This window comes from Haliotis rubra, unplaced genomic scaffold, assembly GCF_003918875.1.
Source record: "Haliotis rubra isolate DU_JTF1 unplaced genomic scaffold, ASM391887v1 Scf10, whole genome shotgun sequence".
Taxonomy (NCBI): Eukaryota; Metazoa; Mollusca; class Gastropoda; order Lepetellida; family Haliotidae; genus Haliotis; species Haliotis rubra.
Genome location: NW_025764892.1, coordinates 381,415 through 404,461, shown reverse-complemented (window position 1 = coordinate 404,461; position 23,047 = coordinate 381,415). Strand labels below are relative to the sequence as shown.

General features: G+C 39.6%; 1 protein-coding gene and 1 long non-coding RNA gene across 2 annotated transcripts in view; one reads left to right on the top strand and one right to left on the bottom strand.

Annotated features, from left to right (window-relative positions):
- Positions 1-23,047, top strand: part of LOC124290482 (mitogen-activated protein kinase kinase kinase 1-like) — a 37,383-nt gene that overhangs the window by 6,861 nt on the left and 7,475 nt on the right. The window contains 17 exon segments of the mRNA XM_046727226.1: positions 6,940-7,075; positions 7,565-7,612; positions 8,229-8,366; positions 8,780-8,992; positions 10,073-10,189; positions 11,654-11,811; positions 13,580-13,701; positions 14,382-14,469; positions 15,533-15,677; positions 16,058-16,096; positions 16,098-16,301; positions 17,268-17,389; positions 18,204-18,295; positions 19,716-19,828; positions 19,831-20,286; positions 20,288-20,966; positions 22,002-22,186. Of these exon segments, the coding sequence (XP_046583182.1) occupies positions 6,940-7,075; positions 7,565-7,612; positions 8,229-8,366; positions 8,780-8,992; positions 10,073-10,189; positions 11,654-11,811; positions 13,580-13,701; positions 14,382-14,469; positions 15,533-15,677; positions 16,058-16,096; positions 16,098-16,301; positions 17,268-17,389; positions 18,204-18,295; positions 19,716-19,828; positions 19,831-20,286; positions 20,288-20,966; positions 22,002-22,186 (3,055 nt within the window).
- LOC124290810 lies at positions 2,785-22,719 on the bottom strand. The gene is made up of 3 exons (XR_006902045.1): positions 22,574-22,719; positions 4,108-4,118; positions 2,785-2,796 (listed from the first exon to the last, which is right to left on the bottom strand). It is a non-coding gene; the product is annotated as an uncharacterized LOC124290810 (long non-coding RNA).

The following is a 23,047-nucleotide window of genomic DNA, read 5'->3' as shown; positions in this document are numbered from 1 at the left end:
AAATAGAGGATATTTTATCAGTGCCCATGTCATACTATGTTTACTACACGAGTGCCTAAATGTTGGTATTTCCCAAGCAAGAGCGAGGGATATACCGATATTTACTAGGCACGAATGTCGTAAACATAGTATGATATGAGCACAAATATAATATGCTGTTTATTACCGAAGTCTCAAATTGAGGTAAATAAACCAAAATCTACTTTCAAACACAGGCAGGCTACCCGCCTTCGCCGCATGTAGAAAGTGATATTTTGCCCTAGGACATCATATGATAAATATGAACCCCTATATTTTCGCCCTATAGGTAATAAATACATATATCTTGATGTATACATGTACAGCAATGTAAATATTTATGAGTAGAAGTAAACAGTGACAATCTCAGCGGTTTGAACCAGATTAATCTTTAAGATATTATATAACAACCTCAGAGTGCTTATCATTTTAATGTTTCACTAAGTACTTTGCCTTAACATGTTTAACTTTCAGGGTACTGTCTTGGGTCAATGGGTCAGGTGCTGGTTTGGTTTCTATTTATTAATACTTTATCCCTATCCTAACAAAGTTTGAATATATTAAGCCACGTTGTCTCTGATGTCAATACAAGAACATGTCAAAAGATGGTGAGATCAAGTGAAATTGGATTTCATGGTGCATTTAGGATTATCACACCTATGTACGCATACATGTGTGTATGAATCATGATGAATGGCTGCATGTACCATGTGTACTCGTCCGGACTTACGCTGGTTTTGTGGTGCTGGCCCACTGCCTGTGTTCAACATATGCCCTACTCAACCATATGACTTCGAGCCCATCAGTCTTTATTTTATCTCCTTAAAGCTAGGGCTGGCTAAATAGATTGATTATCGAAAATATCCTCAGTGGGAAGAATTAGCAATGATTATTGATACGAAAATTGTGTCATTGATAATATCTTTCATGAACTATTTGGTAAAGTTTCAATTAATGCACAAAATATGGTCTGCTTATAACTTATGTTCAACACACTAGGTTATTTTGTTTGTAGTTCAAGCTTAAACTTCTCACAACTCAACGTTGACACTGTTTGCATTTTTGCTCAAAGTTACACCTACAATATTATTGATGATCAATCGTTATAAATTTAACAATTATCATTCTCTGTGATCCATATCGATAGTAAGGCTACCTAAATCTGGGCACCACGCAGGGTAATACTAAGTACCATCTTATGTTGCAACCAGGCTAGCTATTCTCGAAACGTTTGTAGCCCTACGAACTTGTTACCCCACTCTTAACACATTGGCTACGATCAAAGTTAAGAATTCTTAGGGCTACGAACTTTGCGAGAAGAAGGGCCCTGGAGATCGAACCACTAAACTGCTTCTCTCTATCATCTAGAACTCTTGGACAGATACAGTTCAGGAAGAACTGGTGACATTTCTTTGTGGACTACACGTTTTTGTAAATCTAACCATAATCTGATATAAACTTGATCAGCAATCTATAGTTATTAGAGATACATAGAGTAGGGACCTTTGACGATATTTAAGCTGTCTCACCATTAAAATACGAGGAAAACTGAATCACATATGCAAAAATGTAAGCCAGTGCTTACAAGAATCTTAATATTGGGGTACAATACATGCCATCAAAACTTCACAGTATAATGAAACATGCTAAATTGGTAAGGCTATGTTTAATATCCATATTCAAAGTTTCAGACATCATGATAAATATACAGTTAAATTATTCAAGTATTTCAAGTGAAAATTGGGTGTATAACTGAGGCAGGAATGGTGAAAGTTCCAGTTGCAGATCTTCGTTAAGAAGGCATCTTCACAGAAAATGCTCTTCATCCCCTATTTCTGTAGTTCTGCAGCAGCCAGTCTGTTTTGAGTCTACTGGCCCTAGTTGGTTATTATACCCGTGAAGATCTGGCTTAGAATTATTTTTCAGCAACCCATGCTTGTTTGAAGAGGCGTCTAATGGGATCAGGTGGTAAGGCTCACTGACCTGGTTGACACAATGTCATTGCATCCCAATAAAGTAGATAGTTGCTCATGTTATTGATCACTGGATTGTGTGGTTAACTCAATTATTTACAGACCCCCGCCATATAGCTGGAATATTGCTGAGTGTAGGCTGTGCAACAACCAAACAAAAACAAACAGTTCTTAGTATCATTTTCAGTTGCTTGTACTGTTATCATATTGACTGTTATTAGCTGAGCATAGTTGACCGAAGAGATTTCTATTTGGCTTTGGAGAAGTGCTTTATGACTGTTATGAGTACATATTCTTGCTGTGATCTTAAGGTGTCTTCCTATCTCAATTTTTAAGTTATGCCTAAAAAAATGTTGTGATTCCGATTACCCGACCGACACTTGAATTCTGGTACCGACCCTATTTTATTTAAGCGGAATGAATAAAATAAGCTTTCAGATACCATTGTTTTTTCCCAGCACCGATAGACATCGGTCATTCTGATAGAGAAAGTCGATATGATGGCCGCAAGCTTGATTGAATAAACAATTACACGTTGATAAATGTGTTATTAGTTTGTACTTTACTACTATAAAAGATAAAAAATAAATTCCTACCTACCTACCCTAAATTTTGAAGAGGTGTAGTCGAACCACAACATTTTTTTTATTTGACCTTATCAACATATGATTTCAGTTAATCATATATATGTTACTTGAAGCTGGGACAGAAGTATTGTGGTGTTTGGATCATGGTAGTGACAAGAGACTGAACCCGTTAAAGTGTGATTGACAGGATCACTTCATAAATTTTGTCACCATGGCCACTCCCAAAGGAAATGAATTCTTTTCAACCTACCAGGATGGATGATATCTACAATCTACCATCCCTTTGAAATACTTACAAGCCATGAGTTGGCATTCATTAAATGTAGATGTTAAACTTGTGAAAAGAGCAGACGACACTCCTTCTATTAATAGAACCAGATTGCAATGAGGATGTTCTACTTGTATGTAGATGAGTAGACTAAGTCTGTAAATATATACCGAGGTATATAACTTTGATAGTTACACAAAATCCCATTTAAATTGAAAAGGAGTCCCAGTGAGATAGGCTCGCCTGAGTTACAGTACCTGAACCACATTATTATCCCTACTGCCTTGCCCTCCCTGCAATGCTAAAGCCCTAAATGAAGCAAGTCTAGATTTCTCTCAACTCACTAGGGCTCCTTTTCAATTTAAAAGGGTTTATTTGTTGCTATCATAATTATATATATTCAGGGACTAAGCGTTAGTCTATGAGATGAGCCTATGAACCTGAGGAAATTTAGACTTGCTTGATTTCAGGCATTAGCACTGCAGGGAGGGCTAGGCAGTAGGAACATAATGTGGTTCAGGGACTTTGAGAAAGTCTAGCTGATGAGGAGCTGACCCAGAGAGATCAGTAGATAGGCAGGCAATATCAGGGTCAAGGTAGTCCATACACTCAGAGCTGATGTGACCTGGCGGGTTTTCTGGGGCTGCATTTAAACAGGCCCATCCTTCATAGAGGATCTCCTTACAGTCAACATGGAGTTCCCTGGGCAAATTTCTGAATTTTAGCGACAGGTAGAGTTGTCTAGGTGTTCTCGTCTGATCAGTAGGAACAGGTAGAGTTGTGAAGGTGTTCAGTCTGTCAGTGGACTTAGCACCTTCTTGCCAGAACCTGTCAATACAATAGTCTCTCCACATTCCTGTTTGACAAGTTTGTCGTATTGAATTACTCATCATTGTGGTTTGCATTTGAATGGAGACACGATTTTTGCTGATACAGAAATGTAGAGTGGTTGGACTGCATTGATGAAATATGTTTTTTAACCTGAACACTTTCAATTTGTTTTGATGTCTGTCAGGAGAGTGTGTTGTGATTCATCTTGGCAGAACACTGATGAATATTATGTGCCATCAGATCTTTGGGACTGGTATACCGAGATGTGTTAGTGATTTACAATGTATTGCCAATTATCCTGAACAATGCTGATGAGTCCAGACGTATCATAGCTTTAACAATTTAATACATGTTGCAACCTGGTCCCTACAGTGTCCTTTACTAAACTGAATGTAGATCATGATGACGAAAAATGTCGAATTGGTTGAACAATTTAATTAACTACGCTTTTGATAGGGATGTGTTACAAAAATAGTTACATACAAAACGTTTTCTGAAATATGTAGTGTGTGGCTGTTTCATAGTGTATGATATGAAAATGATCTAATTATCCCTATCAAAAGCTGGTGGTGAACATGGTAAATATGCTTATGACTCGTAAAGATCCTGTAAGAATTGGTCTTGGATTGGTGCATATCCTCGTATCCCAACTGCAGTCCCAAATCATTCATGCTTTTGTTGTCACAATCACTGGATTGTGTGGACTTGGCTCAATTATTTACAGATCTTCAACAACGAACAAACACAAAGTAAACCTTAGGGTGCGGAAATTGGAAAGAATGTTATTGACAATCTCAGTGAAAAGGGAGGTGAGATTCCTGAGAAAGGAGCGGCAATATGGGCAGAAAGTAGAGTGTAATCATAATGGGAAATATATTGCTTCTTTCTGTTTTGAAACATTGTCAACAATTTGGCTTTTTACTGACTTAATTAGTATCGTCACTTTTTTTACAAGAGTTATCAATGGATAAAGGTTCACTTTTCTGTCCTGTGATGGGATGTTTGACACATTTTGAAGGGTTTGGGTGATACTGATAGAAGACATAAAAATCCATTTAGTCAATCAAACTGTTTTATGATTACTAAATGTTTTTGAAAATTACAAAACTAATACTGGACCCTGATAGTTCACAGGGATTGGGATAGATAACTTTGACAATGGGCCATTTTCAGGATTATTAGCCTTTTTCTGAAATTAGAATGGGCCACTGCCCTTGTATAATATTTACTTCAAAATTTTAATGGGCCATTTTTTATTCTAATGTGCAAAATGGCCCATGGCTCCCTGCCTATCCCAATCCCTGAGTTCAGAGATATCCAATCATGCCTCAGTTTGGAGATCTCTGTTTTCCAAGCTTGGGAAGTTTGTAACTGGATCGAAAGAATACTTCAGTCACACTTAACTTGAATTTCGCACTCAAGATGTTTTCTATATTAACCATGTTTACAAGTGCATTGTTTCACATTTCATGAAAATGACATTTTATCTCTGTGTTCCTGGTATTTAATTTATACATCTGAAGGTGATAATGTAGAGTCTGTGCCATTTAGGGTCTATAATTACTTGGGCGGTGGGGTAGCCTAGTGGTTAAAGCATTATCTTGTCACATCAAAGACCCGGGTTCGATTCCCCACATGGGTACAATGTGTGAAGCCCATTTCTGGTGTCCCCCACTGTGATATTGCTGTAATATTGCTAAAAGCGGCGTAAAACTAAACTCACTCACTCTATAATTACTGCTCCTCCGATCACGCTAATAACCTACCTGGGATGTTGTGATCCTTTGATCAGCTGTAGACCAATTACCTAATGTTTTCCCAGCAAGTGCTTCAGTAGTTGAGAACCGTTTCGAACATGCTGAAAAAAAATGTCAGAATCCACATGATTACTGTCTGGTTGTAATTCATGATTTGTAAATTTTTTCAGCATTTTAAGGAAAATCTGTTTCATTTAATATGCGAGTGATGAAGAGGGAATGTGAGAAGATGAAGAGGAAGACATGTAGCATGTAAATAAATAACCCAGCATGCTCGCTGTGATGTTAAATGATGGAACAGTTTGGCCCAATTAATGGTGTCTAATGAGTGGAAAATTACCCAGTTTTGGCTGAAACTACCCTTCCAGTTTGAGTACATTTGATTTATGCCAGCAGTTGGGCTAGACCCATGAATTACCAGACTCTAAACCTGCTAAGAGAGCTAAATATTAGTCATTAATCATAATAAGAGCTCTAAAAGAAAGTTAAAAAGAATAATTAGGGTCATTAAACTTGTCATCCTTGATCGTAAACAGGGTAATTCTCTGTAATCGTGCACATAACAAAATTCTTGAAACATAAACATATATGAAGAGTGGTCTATACGCCATCCAATAGTCTCTACTGGTAAAGAATGGTGTAAAGAGAGTGGTTACATGAGCTTCTTAGCCACACTCCAAGTATTACTTGATAATGGTGTTCGCATGAGACTGGGGGCGGTGTGGTAGCCTAATGGTTAAAGCGTTCGCTCATCACGCCGAAGGCCCGGGTTCTATTCCCCACATGGGCACAATGTGTAAAGCCCATTTCTGGAGTCCCCCGCCGTAATATTGCTGAAATATTGCTAAAAGCGGTGTAATAAAGAAGTTGTACTAGTAACTTCTACCATATATCATATCCCTACTCTGGATTAATTAGTATGTTAAAACACACTCAAGTAATTTATCAATGTTTCTATTTTTTCTTAAAAGCTTCAGTTAAGGTTGACACCTGCTCATGTTGAATGTATGATTCTGCACTAGACATAATTTGCATATTTGTAGTCTGTTCTTGAATTTAATATACAATTATAGACTGGTTATGAGGTCAATATTGCTTTTTGAGGGTCAATAAAAACAGGTATTGACCGAATCACCAGTCCATAATTGTTTTATTATGTAATTACCGAAAAAAGGCTTCTAAAAACCCAAACATGTCCATTTAGCCAAAAAAGTAACTTTATTTTCGCTACAAACCAATAACGTTATGTCAACAATACTGTGACATGTAAACAATAGAATGACGTCATAGCTTGACGTCAAAATCTATTTTTAGTAACTCGAGTCAATATGACTTTTGGTCGGACCTGGGTTAGAGTCAATATGCTTTTCTGTTGACGCTCACGTGGACGCCTCTAGACCAATCAGGTAGCCGGAAAAATATGCTTACATAATAATGTGCATGATCCCTATGTACTTGACCTCTGCCTTGTGCGGCTGTCATTATCAGTCCTAATTTTGTTTCAGTATTTTGAAAGATGAGAAAAAGCCACCCATCCTGGCCAAGGAAGAACGACTGGATGATGGGCGGATCAGAGAGCGACTCAAGTCCATGCCGGCCTGGAAGAAAGATCTGCTGGAAAAGAAGAAAACAAGACCTTCGGTAAGACAGCAGTCTTTTCCCTCCCCTTTCCATGGTTTAGTTAGGACTTAGAACTGATATATTATCATGTTTGTTTGATATTTATTGTGTATATGATGACAGTAAACTTCATTTAAAACATTAGGCTAATGTGTTCAGTACCAAATGAAGATTCAGCATCAAATGCTCCCAAAAACGTAAAATCTTACTTTATACTTGTATCTGTAAATGGTCAAATCTGATTTAGGATCAAGTGATTGGCATCATGATCAAACCACACAAAGGGGACACAATAGCATGAAATGGAACAAGTCAGTGACCACCAAATCATACCATCGTAACAGATTTATGTCTAGTTTTATATTTGAATCAGTATGTTTAGATGGAGCTCATTTCTTGTACCTGTTCATCGTGGTCAGATTTCTAAACAAATGCTAGTATGCAGTTTGGCATCTGTGTATTGAAAGATTTGTCTCCATGTTGACTGTAAGCTTGTTTTTCTGTCCACAGTACACGCGACACAGCAACGGATCAGCAGCATCTGTGGCTCCATCACAGGTGAGCAGGGGAGCCGAGCTAAACACAAAACCTTTATGATCCTTAAGTCTATCTGAAAACACTGGTGGCTGCTTAGAATGAAATACACCCTTGAAGGTCCAGGTTAGAATGAACCTTCACTTCGGTAACTCATGCTTGTCGTAAGAGGCAACTAACGGGATCTGGTGGTCGGGCTCGCTGACTTGGTTGACACATGTCATCGGTTCCCAATTGCACAGATCGATGCTCACGCTGTTGATCACTGGATTGTCTGGTCCAGACTCGATTATTTAAAACTAAACTCACTCACTCACTAGAATTAGATGCAGTTTATAGTGATGTCTACTTGCATAAACATTTATTTCAGTATATTTTACTCTATTTAAGCGATCCATAAACTAAACTAACTTGACCTAATTACATTTCCTAGACTGGCATGAGAATAAATCTCATGCAGGAATTGCTGTATATACTAACAAGATTAAACCATGAATCGAACATATTATTATTGATAATTAACATGATGAATAAGTTGGAAACAAATCTATCTTTTATAATTACTTGTTGACCTTGGGTGTGAGTGAAGCCATGTTGTACCATTCACTGACATCGACTTATTACTGCGTTATGTCTCCAGATTCCCCTAAGCATATCAAGTGGATTAAAGAGAAGAAACACGAACCCCGGAGCAGAGTCTGCCTTCACGCAGCAAGTTGTCAACTCACAGCCGATTCTCTCTGGGGTTCCTCGCAAGAAAGTCTCACCTTCCAATTCCGTGAGTAACATTTTGCAGTTTATATTGTAGAGACCTGCAGATCAAAAGGCATATAATAAAACACAGATATGATATATTTACTTTGAGGGTAGTGGATGATTTATTGATGTGTTGGCATTTGAAAGAAACTACATGTCAAACGAAGGTTCAAATACCATCAGGGATATTGAAGACTTGTATGATCCCATTGCACAATTCAATTCAAGTTCAACACTGTTAATATTTATTGAAATATTGTTGAGGAAGGTACAACCTTTTCAATTTTGACTGATTGATAATCGTTTTGTACTCTCAAGACTGATCAATTGACAATGATCAACAATGACTTCATTAATGAAATGAATTTATTGGATAATAAATGTACATCTTAAGTATGGCATCAGCATCTCAGGAAATCAACATCATTGTTTCAGTTTCGTCAACCCACACCGGGTCAACCAGTCTCAGGTCGGCGTAACCTATCCAACCCTCTAATCGACCCAGCCCCCAATAGTGAGCTGTCCAAGAAACGTATCGAGCGGGTGCAGCGCGTTCGGCTCTACCTGCTCCAACAAATGGGCCCAAATTCCTTCCTCATCGGCGGGGACTCACCAGACCACAAGTTCCGTGTTATTATCGGACCGCAGGTAAACCACTTTGGCGCAGTGATGACTTAGCATAACATCACTTCCACAGGCAAATTTGCATATCATGTGAGCGGACGTTTCTCTTGATTGTAAACAAATGCACATATTCGTAAATCAAAAGCCTTATGCAAGCTTTTCGGTGCACTCCTCATATTGTTTTGAATTGTCATATAGATATTCATCTAAAACTGCAAAAGTAAAGTTTATGACAATACATATGTATACATCAAAATGACTGCATCACTTGCTCTCCGTCGGGCTTCAATGACAGCATGTGGAACCGCATAACCTATGTAAACAAAGGATCACTATGCAAATCGAAATAGTATTACACGTTTTTGGATATTTCCTCAGTGACAGTAAACCATTCTACCAAAGAAGTTTAAGTAAATGTGCAGTCAAAAATAAAAGAAATATATATACAATATATTGAATGGACTGTGCAAGATGTGCTGGTCGCATGGAACTTTAGGTAGGAGAGTGAAGCTACTTTCTACATTTCTACAGGGATCTCACCCAGAGATATGAACGTGTATTTTTGCCAGCTGTTTGAGTGTCATATTATCTCCTCCCTGATTTCCTGGAAACATCTTGTGTCTTGTATGACTAGACTTGTAGCTAGGGCTGGCTATTGATATAAGTCATAGAAATCAATAATTGTTAAACTTAATATTGATCGATTATCGATAAATATTTGAGAAGTAAATGTTAGCAAAATTGTAAAGAAGAATTCCAAAAGAACTCAACCTATTTCACATCAGTGGTGAATGGTGATACATGTATTCATGTATTACTATTATAAACAGTGTCCTGAACATACTTTAGAAGCAGTCTTTGAATACAGACATAACTTTCTGTATTATGGATGTAATTGAAAATTAATTTTCGTCTCAATAGTTTAAGCATGATACTATTGAAAACAATTTTCATATCGATAGTCATTGATATTTTTTTCCCATCAACGATATTTTCAATTATCGATCATTTTAGCCAGCCCTAATCCCTGCGCTATCTTCAGTGTGTTGTTAGCTGTCCCACCATGTTATCCAGTGTGTTACAGTAGTTTCTTACTGTTCCCAGACCTGCAGCTGTGGACGTCACCCCCACTGTGTCCACGTGCTGTTCGTCATGCTGAGGGTGTTCCAAGTCCGACACAACGACAACTGCCTCTGGAGCAAGACACTTAAAAACTATGAAGTAAGTAGAAGCTCCCTGATGACGTACACACTCAGTATATATACTTCCGTGTTACCCTCACAGGGGTGGAAATAACTTTAAAACATAATGAACATTGGAAAGTCAACTGGACATCGGTACAGTGTGATATACAAATCTGCTTGCCTGACAGAAAAAAACACTGGACTGGGGCGTCGGGCAATGGGTTATTTCCACCCCAGCCTCATCAGATTGCATCGGGAAATGTCAGTATACAAAGTTAAAAGACTGAAATAGAAAATTTCAAATTGTCCACAATGTGATAATTGTTCCAATATCTACGGTGTTGCAAGGGCACCTAATCTGAAATCCCAGATAAATCCCTTGTTACAAGTGATTGACAGTCAAGAGACTACAGGGGTGGGAATAACTTTAAAGTTGCTAGTGTACACCGGTACAGTGGCACATGTAACATCACTTGCCCTGATAATTTTTCTTCTATACTGGCCGATTTTCTTGTTGATTTTTTAAATGAACAACATAATTAACATTGCAAAGTCAACTGGACATTGGTACAGCGTGATATACAATTTTGCTTGCCCGACTGGAAAAAACACTGGACTCGGACGTCGGGCAATGGGTTATTTCCACCCCTGGACTAATTGAGTAGCTACACCCTTACTATGCTTGTCATACTTTATACAGCTACTGTTTAATATTGGGCTTTAAGGCATGTTATGTTAATACAATGCCTAAATATTAGTATATCTATGGTAAACTTGGCCCTGGTATCTTTGTGTGCTTTAAGAACAGGCTTTGTCCCAACTACTGGCAAACAAGGATAAGTAGAGCACTGACCTGCCAATGGGCATCATCCTCGATAATCTCACACATGGGCATCATCCCGCGATAATCTCCAGGGTATACATTACAATCACTCTCCACTATACCCCGGATGCATCCACGGCTTGGTCCTATGATTATATTACCTCCCTTTGCTGGCTCCGCATTCTCACAGTAGCCAATCAGCTATGCCGCTGTTACATCCGAACTTGCCAGTGTCAACAAAGATAGCAGTCGCAGTCGCGAAGGTTTGTTGGCAGTGCCACTCAGATTTTTGAAGAAATAATACAGACAAATTGACAAATCTGAAACTTTTAAAAAATATATAAAAGAACTCCTCCTACCTCTTTCAAAGTATCTCTGCATCAATTGTGTTGCCAAGTTTAAAAGGTTAGATAATTTAAGAAGCGAATGTGAGTTGTGATTGGTTCTCTCAACTTGCAACGTAGACACCTGATTGGATAAAAAGCCAGCCAAGGGAGGTAATAAAATCATCGGGCCAAGCCGTGGATGCATCCAGGGTATAGTGGAGAGTGATAGTAACGTATACCCTGGAGATTATCGAGGATGACATGGGCATATGCATCATTTAAACTTGCCTAGATTTATCTCCCCTGAACAATCTTGTCTTTGGCAATCTTCAGACATACTCTTACACTTCAGGTGGAAAATTTATTTCGAATCTACCATGACCGACGGTCATCCCGTATACACAGTCGTCGACTGGAAAAAGAGAGAAAGAAAGAAACAGCGCAACAACAAGAAGACACTGTCAACAATTCAGCTGAAAACACCAGTCTGCCCTCAGAGAGTGACACGGGGTGAGCTGCCTTCAATTATTTCTTGCCTTGACACCTGCTCCACCGATCAGGCTTTAATATGGCTTTATCTATCCAATGATGCTAATACTCCTTTATGATCATCATTGATTGATTGGCTTATGTTTCCAAGCAAGGATTTGAAAATGAAATGGTGATGAAGCTTTCTGACAGTTTAAATATAATTTTTAACTTACCTTACCTCATGGTAATGTGCATATTACCTTTGCTCATCCGATACAAAGATTGGAAACATAATTGATAAGTATCCTTGTTGAATGCTATCATGAAACTAGTGACATGTCAATCTCGTCCGGCGAGCAGAAGCACGCCCCCCAATCCTGGTCATGTGACAATGAGAACACGTCACTTTATCCTTTATCGCACTGCGAGTTGGACGTGTATCGAAGTGTATAGGATATTTCTGATTTAGTTACTTACTGTATTCTTTGTGTTTTGCTACGTTAAGGTTTTCCTATTGTATCCTTCAACGATGATACAATAAAAAAATTCTACTCTCTGTTGGCTGTTTTTTCTTACTGTCCGGTCTTCGCGGTGTGTTGTTTGCTTTGTTTTTGCCTCGCATAGTTCTTCCAGATCGACACATCACTAGTTTCATGATAGCATTCAACCAGGATACTTATCGATCACGTTTCCAATCTTTGTATCGGACGAGCAAAGGTAATATGCATATTACCATGAGGTAAGGTAAGTATTTAAATGTCTAAAATATTTAGATTTTAATAATTATACTTGCTAAAACAAACTTTTTTATGTTTTACGTAAAGTTTTCTTAAAGAATGACTTACCTCATGATCCTCCTTGCCCCACTTAGCTGTAGCTGATCAGCATTGGGTTGGAAATGAATGTTAATGAAGATTCAGTATTGGCTATGACCCGATACTCTCAGTGCTGATGACTGGTGACTATATTGTTGGGATCTTGGTATCAGTTTCTGTTTCTAATTCCACACTGAATTAAATTTAACACATGACTTCCTCAGTTTCCTTGCTGATGAGAATTAAAGTTTGCTTCCTACTGATATCAGCAATGTCGTCATGCTGAGGTGAAACAGACATGAGATGTGAAACAATACTTGCTGTTATCAGGAAATGTTAGTGAGTGAAGAGTTGTCTCCCCTGACTGACTCACCTCTCAGTAATAGATCTTACATTTCCAAAATGATTGAGTCATCGTGTGACAGGGATGACCATCCTAGGACAGATATGTCATTTGTGTAACTGCTTAGAATGTGGCCATTGTAAGAACAAGGGTATGTATTATATATGAGATGCTTTCTGTGTCTGACCTCTGTTTTGGGTCTCTCTTCAAGTGTGTGACAACAGCAGTATGTATGTGAGTGAGTGAGTGAGTTTAGTTTTACTCTGCTTTTAGCAATATTCCAGCAATATCACAGCGGAGGACACCAGAAATGGGCTTCACACATTGTACCCATCTGGGGAATCGAACCTGGGTCTTCAGTGTGACGAAGGAAAGCTTGAACCACTAGGCTACCCCATTATGTATGTGTGTATGATTTCTGTCTATGATCTCCATGTGTGATCTTGATTGTCTATGATTACAGAAGTGTGTATGTGTGCTTGGTGTCCATGTCCTTTACTGTTTATGATTTCTATGTATGATCTCTGTGTATGATTTCTATGCATGATCTCTGTGTATGATATCCGTGTTTGATCATGCCAGTCTGTGATTACAGCAGTATCTATGTGTGTGTCATCTCTGTTTTTGATCATGTGGTCTGTGGTTGCAGCAGTATGCGGGAAGAGGAGGACACATGCCCCATCTGTCTCCTCGAAATGCTGGAGGGAGAGAGTCTACTGAAGTGTGAGAACGGCTGTCACAACCGTCTCCACCATCACTGTATAGCCATATGTAAGTGTCTCCACAACTCCGGTGACCTGGGACCCATTTCACAAAGCAATCGTAGCACTACGACTTTCTTACCTCTATGTTAAAGTATAGGAGTTATGACTGTCGTAGTGTTTATCATCAGCCCTGGGCAATAAATATACAACAGAATAGAATTATATTTTTACTTATCCTGACTCATGATCTTTTGCTTATCTCCCTTTCCCTTTCGAATGGTAGTGGAACACTTGAATCCCTTGAAGTTCCCGAACCAGACGTATAAATACACTCACCCACGAGTTACCTCCCTTTGCCCTTTCCCGCGTAAACCAGTCAGGTGACCTGCCTTACTTGTCACTCTTCAAGGCATTCAAGTGTTCCACTACCATTCGAAAGGGAAAGGGAGATAAGCAGAAGATTATGAGTCAGGATAAGTATAAAAATATCAATTTTACTTTAAAAATTACATTGTTATGTACAGGTTTTCTAGTAGACTTAAGGTTTCAATATTGGAAATTTACATAAACATTAATTAATTATGATTTTGATGTACAGTTTTCAATGTCATGATGGGCTTGTTAATTTCACGACCATAACAATTCTTAAAACATTATTCACCTACTTTAGCAACTATTGCAATTATTGATTATTGCAGAAATAAGCATGATATGTTTAAGCTTATAGCATGTGTGTATGTCTTGCAGGGTTCGAGGAGTGTAGGAGACAGAATGAACCTCTCATCTGCCCCCTGTGCCGAGCCCAGTGGAAGACAATGACAGTCGAAATAAAGAAGTAAGATTTCCTAGTGTTCTGCTTGAAACTTGTCATTATATGTGATCTATACTGCCTAACCTAAATTAAACCTGGCTGTTTTCCTGTTTGGGCGTTTGAGAGACTTTTGATGGAAGTCATTAAAGTTTTAACTTCGGTGTTACTCAGCTTGTATGCAGGGATGGCATTCCTACAGTGTTATGACTCTGACAATCACAAGTTAGATTTTCTAGATAATTGCTTCAAAGGCATTTAGCTGGAATGCAGTATGTTTTGAAATCCTTCATGTGTGATATATGACAATATATTTAGTTATATGTTCAATATAGTTAGTTGTAAACACCTAGTTTTACTTATCCTGACTTATACTTTGGCCTTTAGTAAAAATGGACCGACTGGTCATGTTAGGACATGTGCGTGGGATGAGCATCACAGTAGGTGAGATGTTTTTCTGTTCTCGGGGAGCATAACACATAGTATCCACTGTATCTTGGGCAGACGGGTTAAAAAATCCCATCGCCCGACGCCCGGGACAAGTCAGTTTTCATTTCGGGCAAGCAAATAATGGTATCTTACTTGTCCGTGGCTACTAGATAATTTCCAGTTATGGTTTGAAACTGCAAATAAACTTTGATTTAATTTCATATCTGCTCAAAATGTAGCTATTAAATTTCTCAATGATAATAAAGTAGAGTTATCTTTCTTTGCTATTTGTCACTTTTCAATAAATAGTCCAGTAAACATTAACATCAAATACCATGTTGATTTCTTCTTTCATAATTACATCATCATAATTATGTCATAAAATCAGGGCAAGTGGAAAATTAGTCAGGACAAGTTACTTTCTTAAAGTCACTTGCCCTGTGGCAAGAGGCTTTTTAAAAAAAAATTGAACCCCTGGCAGAGAGAAAAACAAGCAATTGGTTTGAGTCAGGATAAGTATGAAATAATGTTTACTCTAAAAATACATTTCTACAGAATATATGGATGGGATGTCATCTCTGTATGTATGAACTTGTATTTGTATTGGTTATTAAAGCATTAAACATAGAGTTACTTATAAGTGAATTTTGTGGTTCCCCAGCACTCCAGCAGACTCTGACCCCCCTGATGCACCCCCCAACACCCGTGCCCCTTCCCCCCAGGCTGTACAGGAGAGTGAACTGCGCCTCCCCCATGCTGAACCCATTCCTAGAGACAACCTACCCACAGCAGAGCCTTGGATACAGGTATGTGGAATATGAGCAAGAATATCAAAATACTTTCAGTGTCATTTGCTTTTACCTCCCACATGAACCTGGCATGCTAAGATATGACTGGAATACTGTTGAGAGTAGTGGTAAGCCAAACTCACTCACTCACTCACTCACTCACTCACTCGACTACAACAGACTCGCTGACAGTTATCTTCATTCTCTTGGAGTTATGACAAATTTTTAACATTATCCAGATGTAGATGTGTGGAAAAGTAAGAAAGCAAGTTATATTCCCAGTTTTTCCTTATTTTTGTATCAGTTTACATGGACAGTAATAGTTGCCAATCGTACAGTTTTCATGCACAGACATTCTTTTATTGCCGTGGCCTGACTGTTTCTATTTTGCAATTCAGGTTCTTGGAGAAGATCTTGTCTCATGCTTGTTTTCTCGGGAACTGGTCTATTCGAGAGACTGGTCTGAAGCATCTAAGCAAGGAAGTCATCGCAACACTACTTCGTGGGATGGGTGAGGGACGTTCAGGCGTGCTTATCTCCCCTGACCGCCAGGCCACGACCCAGCAGATGCTGGACACCTGCTCCAAGGTTCTGGCCTTCATGTGTGGGGATCCCGTCTACAGAGTCTTTGTGGCCAGCTTGGTGAGGAAATACACAGCCAGAGATGCCAACCTCTATGATTTTATCTTAGTCGCTACGAATTTTAGCCTCAAACTATGCCAATACGATTGCACTAGAATTTCTACGAAATTGAAGAAAAGTCATTAAAATTCGGATATATAGCCAGAAACATATGTTTTTGTCGATTAAATACATTTTCGAACTTCAGACTTTTCTTTCCTTCCATTCATCAAATTTAATGACATATTTGAACTGGAATCATTGCAAGTAACAAACCTAATTTAGCGAAATTGTATATCAGAAATCTGAAGCTGATTTCAATACCTTTGCGATTTGACCCACTTATTGTGTACCTGCGGAAAAATGATGATCCTATTTGAATGATTTAACCAAGTGACCGTTCCTTCCATTTGATTATACGAAACGGGTATGTGAAATTAAAGCTTCACTCTTGATTAGTGTCATATTATTTTTCTCAGAATCCATCATGATGATAAGTATTTAGTTGACTACTAATTGTGGTCCAACTACTAATTTGATCCTTGAAACTACTATTTGCAACACTTTCGGGTTGGAATCACTGCGCAGCGTGTTATCGTGTGCTTTATGTTTTTGAGTTAAGGTTCTGTTGTGGTTGTAGAGTGTGGTGTGGAGCAGTGTTGGTCCTTGACATCATGGAGTGTTTCTTAGAGTTGCCTTCTTTGGGTGTCCCAGGATCTGCTGATCTTGGATAAGATTTATTATCTACATCGAGCAAAGGTCCCATGTAATGATAACCTGTCTATGACTTGCTTATAATAAATTAGGCTCTTTAATAATTCTTTGGTTAACCCCTTTTTATTATATAATAAATGTGGGAAATTTAGCATGAAAGGTACAGGATCATTGTAATAATCCTAATGTTATGAATTAAGATTGAGGGTGTTTCTTGAAATAATACCACTTTAATTTGGAACCTGTGATACATGTTGAGTTTCTAATCTACAGAGAGCTATGCGCACCATGTTATCATACACGCCATGCCGAGACAAACAACAACAGCAGCGTTTACAAAATCTCCTGCGGCCAATTGTAGATGCCATTGTCATCAAGTGTACAGATGGAACCAAGTAAGTGCTGATCTAGGACAGTAATGATGTTACAGGCTGTTGATATGTTGCAGTCAACTTCCCTATGATACTAATATATCAACAGGAAAGTGAAAAATGACAATAGTGTGCCTGATAGTATGAATAGCAATCGATAGTTGCAATAACTGGACTTACAGTGAAACCCTGCTTTTTTTTATACCAGATTTCCAGATTGAGTGAGTTGAGTTTTATGCCGCTTTTAGCAATATTCCAGCAATATCATGGCGGGGGACACCAGAAATGAGCTTCACACATTGTACTCATGTGGGGAATCAAACCTGGGTCTTCGGCGAGACAAGTGACAGCTTTAACCACTAGGCTACCTCACCGCCCCCCAGATATCCAGAAACCTTGCTTACTGGACAATATGTATGTGAAACAAAATACTTACTACATAAAATGAGTCATTTATCCAGGGACAGGGATAAATGAAGGGAAGAATGAGTTCAGTGTAAAATATGCACTAAATATCAAGTCCCACTTACGAGTCAGCTACCACACTAGATGATGTTGTTTTTACAATTCATCACTACACATCCCACCTCAAAGGGAAGGTAACAGACGAGATTCACATATCCAGAAATATATTCATCGAGACAATACGCAAGAAAACGCAAATGTCTGGATAAGTGAGGTTCAACTGTTTTATAAATAATTCAAATTTTATACTAGTTTCATACATCAGGGTAAAGGCTGCTGTGTTATAAGCTTTGTGGGTAATATGTAAGGTGTGTGATGGATTTTGGTTGGATAGATGGGGGACAAGATTGTGAAATGTGTGTTTGTGTTGCAGACGAACGAGTCAGCTGTCTGTGTCCACGCTGGTGGAGCTGGCCAAGGGTCAGTGCGGGGAGTTGGCTGTAGGCAGAGAAATCCTGAACCCAGGTAACAACATGTGTAGCAGATCTCCAGGGTGGTTAGACTCTAGTCAGCTGGCCAAGGGTCAGTGCGGGGAGGTGGCTGTAGGCAGAGAGATCCTGAACCCAGGTAACAACATGTGTAGCAGATCTCCAGGGTGGTTAGACTCTAGTCAGCTGGCCAAGGGTCAGTGCAGGGAGTTGGCTGTAGGCAGAGAGATCCTGAACCCAGGTAACAACATGTGTAGCAGATCTCCAGGGTGGTTAGACTCTAGTCAGCTGGCCAAGGGTCAGTGCAGGGAGTTGGCTGTAGGCAGAGAGATCCTGAACCCAGGTAACAACATGTGTAGCAGATCTCCAGGGTTGTTACACACTTGTCAGCTGGCCAAGGGTCAGTGCGGGGAGTTGGCTGTAGGCAGAGAGATCCTGAACCCAGGTAACAACGTGTGTAGCAGATCTCCAGGGTGGTTAGACTCTAGTCAGCTGGCCAAGGGTCAGTGCAGGGAGTTGGCTGTAGGCAGAGAGATCCTGAACCCAGGTAACAACATGTGTAGCAGATCTCCAGGGTGGTTAGACTCTAGTCAGCTGGTCAGAGACTAGTAACAATCTGTACTGTCTGGTTGTTTTATCCCAAAATTATGTCCATGACTTTGAAATGAGCAGTGGTCTGCTTGGATATGACAATAGTGTCTGTACCTGGTCCTCATTTACAAAGGTGTATAGGTGACCACTTGTCTGTGATGTTGCATGTCTGCAAATAATTGCAGCAGCAGTCACACTGTGAGAAATTTACGCTGGTCCTGTGGACCCTGACAAGTAAAAATTCATCAGGACCACTAAATGATAAGTTTGCAATGGTCCTGTTGGCCAGTGAATTTTTTTAAAAAAATTTAAAAGATGATAAAAGTTCAAATGAATGCAATGTTATTGATAGTTAAGTAAATCTACAAATGTTATTTTGGACCAGTGAAGTACAGGGCATACTGTCATTGGATGATTCTTCTATATTTCTATTCTTGACACAGACGTGATCGTGGATTTTACTAAATACCTTTCAGTTTTACTTAAGTTTGTAGTGATTATACTAAAACTTATGTGTTCGTCAAAACCTGATTTTAGTTCTCCTTCACTCACTCATGAGGCCAGTATCCTTGATTGCAATATTATTTATCCTTAGCTCACTTCACAGACTCTTTAATCTTTATATGTGCCTTGAGGTCAGTCACGTAAAGTCGACTATATATATCACAAAGTCAGATATATTTCTGTCTATAAAGAACTTGGTTCTATTGCCCAAGAAAAGTTATGCATTATATATCAAGAACAGGGTTCTGGGGTTCATAGCATTTAGATTTATTAATCAAATTTCAGTACTGGATTGTCTATTGTGAAAATGATTCTTTCTACCGAAAACGAGCTTATCTAACTGTCAGCAGTATCTTTGACAGGTCCCAAAGGCCTGGATGGTCTCAACTATGTGCTCAAGTGTGTAACAGAAGAATACAGCGTGGACAGCGTGCAATGGCAATGGCTGCTAGGGAGACTCTACATCATCGAGAGAAGCTCCTGGAGGAGTTCCCTCAAGACTTCCTCCCAAGAGAGATAGAGGGCGCTTCGGATGCCAGTCCCGACACCAGCGTCCCTGATGAGGCGGGGGCATCAGCTGCTGAAGGTGTGCGACAGACTGACACTTCGCTCAGACTCCTCTCTGTTGCCAGGTTCTCTGTGAAGGCTGTTTGTAATGCTCATGTTCGTATTTCTCGTATGGCCCGCAGGGTGTTCCTGTTGACGGCTAAACTCGGTGCTCATCTTCACTCCATTGTTACTGAGCTGGAGGATCTCCTCTCAGACATCGACTCAACTTCTGTGATATCCGTGAAACGAAAATTAGCAAGAATAATCAACGATTTTCAATTGTCTGAAAAGATTGTACAAGAATTGCAACATGGCTCAAAGAAACATTTCCATGCGGATGTTGATTCCCCCCTTGGTTCCCCCAACGAATCTCCCGTCTCCACCCCCCAGGTGCCCCTCCCCTGCCACGTATTGCTCTGAAAGCCAGAGTGAGACCGGTGCCAAATCAGTCCCCTCATGTCCGCCCAACACACCCACCCACAACCGCTCAAGGAGAAAGAAAAGATCCATACCCCGCCGAATTACTAGAGACTCGGTACTATTGGCTAAATCACAGCATGCAAAGCTTCAGGATGAAGGTGAAGATTCCCATGATGCTCAAACAACTAACAATGCAGCAAAGTCGGATGCAGTTCCTCTAATCTGTGTTACATCATCCACAAGTAACCAGAAACCTGTAGAACCACAAAAGCCAGAAGCAGACGACAGTCTCCTTGCACAGAAAGACTCATTAAGCAACACTGTGGCTGACTTCGATGAGCACATCTCACTATGTGATGAGGAAGGAGCTACCCACAACTCTTGCATTCACCGTTCGGTCCCAGGGTGTTGTAGCACATCCCCTGGGGAGGAGGAAGCCATTCCAGTGGGGTCAGCAGCAGCTCCCAACACCCCTGAGCATGCTCCCCACTTCCACACTGCCGATCAGGAAACAATGAGTAGTGATGACCTCCTGGACATCAACGGAACATCATCTCCAGACACGCCCAGTGAGATGCCAGTGTCGTTCAAGTCAGAAGTCGCCGAATCTCCCAAGACCTCACCTAGCCATACTGCTGATCAAGGTAAGGGTTCTTTTGCAGTCACATATATCAGTTCGTTAGGTTTAAGCTTGAATTGGGGTGGTGGGGTAGCCTAGTGGTTCAAGCTGTTCGCTCGTCATGCTGAAGACCCGAGTTCGATTCCCCAATTGGGTACAGTTTGTGAAGCCCATTTCTGGTGTCCCCCGCTGTGATATTGCTGGAATATTGCTAAAAGCGGCGTAAAACCACTCTCAGTTAGTCAGTTAAGCTTGAATCACTCAATGTGTATGAATTTCATGACAGTGAAATTTGACCATGATGCATGCATCAACCACTCCACATAATTTGTACCGATAAACCCTTGACCTAATGTCTTTTGCAGACATTGACATATTTTGTACACCAGTTTAATTAATTGTCTTAATTAATATGAATATTATTCATTAGCTATTTCAATGAATGTTCCTCCAGAGTCAGGGTTGAACATCCTGAATATATAGGCAAGCTGATTAGCTGCACTTTGCTCCTGAAAGATTTAATAATTGCGATCATATTTACATTTTCATGGAACCTTCACCTAATAGTTACGTATTTAATTATAACAAAGTCAACTTTTTGTTGTTGTAGGTAGGAATGAAATGAATCTGTTGTACCTTCATTTAGGGCTGCAACGATTCACCCAGACCTTGATTCGATTTTCGATATTGGACCCTTGATTCCATCATTTTCGATTCGATTCTTCATACAAGTAAAAACATCAGATTTCATTTACCTATCAGTCGGCTTTTTAATCATGAAATCCATTGTCAACTTGGCGATGTCTACTAACAACAATTGTCATTTTATAATAAGCCCGGCATCAACCAATCACGTTTCGCCGTATTTCAGCGCTCCAAACTGCTTGAGTTGTAGTCAAGATTACATTGTGGCTGTGTGGAAATAATTTGAATAGGTATTCAAATATCGAATCGAAATAGTGATAATGCTTATCGAAAATTGAAAGTATGGTGTCAGATTTGATTTTCGATGAATTGAACCTAATCGTTGCAGCCCTAACTTCATTGTTTTCTCCCCTAGCACTGAGGCACACACATACCCACCATGATGACAAGTGTTCATGCAAGGAGGAGGTGGAGAGGGAGGAGGCGGAGGCACTGGCTCGCGCTATGGCCGTGTCGGAGAGGCAGGATCCATGCCCTGTAGTCCCAGGGCTCACACCCACAGCTAGAGAGGAGGTCCTCACAATACGGATACAACCAGAGGTAAGGGATTACATACACTCAAATAGTAAGAAGCTATTTCACATTTCAACTTGTTCACAGTTTTAAACAAATGCTGTCACCTAAAGCAATGATAATGTAAATTACCAATACCAGAGAATCACAATTGTTCCTTAGGACAAAGGCAGTTATCTTACCTTCATGTAAAAAAATATAATTTCGTTGGTCAATGACACTTTAACAAATTTCCTTGTCACCCCTCCTAGGAGGGTGACAGCTGGAAAAAATATTACCCACTGCCATGGTAACCGCCGAGAAGCTTTATCGCTAAGAATCATATGACATGATAATATGACGCATGCAGTGCCCGGAGTTCAAAAACTGTTTGATTAGCTGTTTTTGAGTTCACTATGTAGACATATATATCACCGACTTTCTCTGCTTTATTTCAACTATTTTATGCATTGAATCGTTTACACACTCAACTTAAACATAAATAACCATTTTTATAGCAGTTCTAAGCTTGTCAGAATATATTTCACTAATTTTAAAAATCCAGTCGAGAGGCAGACGCCATTTTGTTTACATGTCATATAGTCGGTAGCGATCTTCCCAATAAAATAAGATGATATTTTGTACATTTAACTTGGCGGTAAGATAAATACGTTGTATGCTTCTCCCTCAGGTAATACGGTCTGATGTACGTCTCTTTGTAGCAGTGTTATTCCTCTCCTACCAGCTCGGGTAACACTGCTTCAAAGAGGCGTACATCAGACGGTATTACCTTCGAGAGAAGGATACAACTTTAGTAACACCCAAGTCAGCAATCCTGACCACCTGACCCAATGAATCACCTCTTACTACAAACATCGGAGCTCAAGACCAGTTCTAAGTATTGATAAC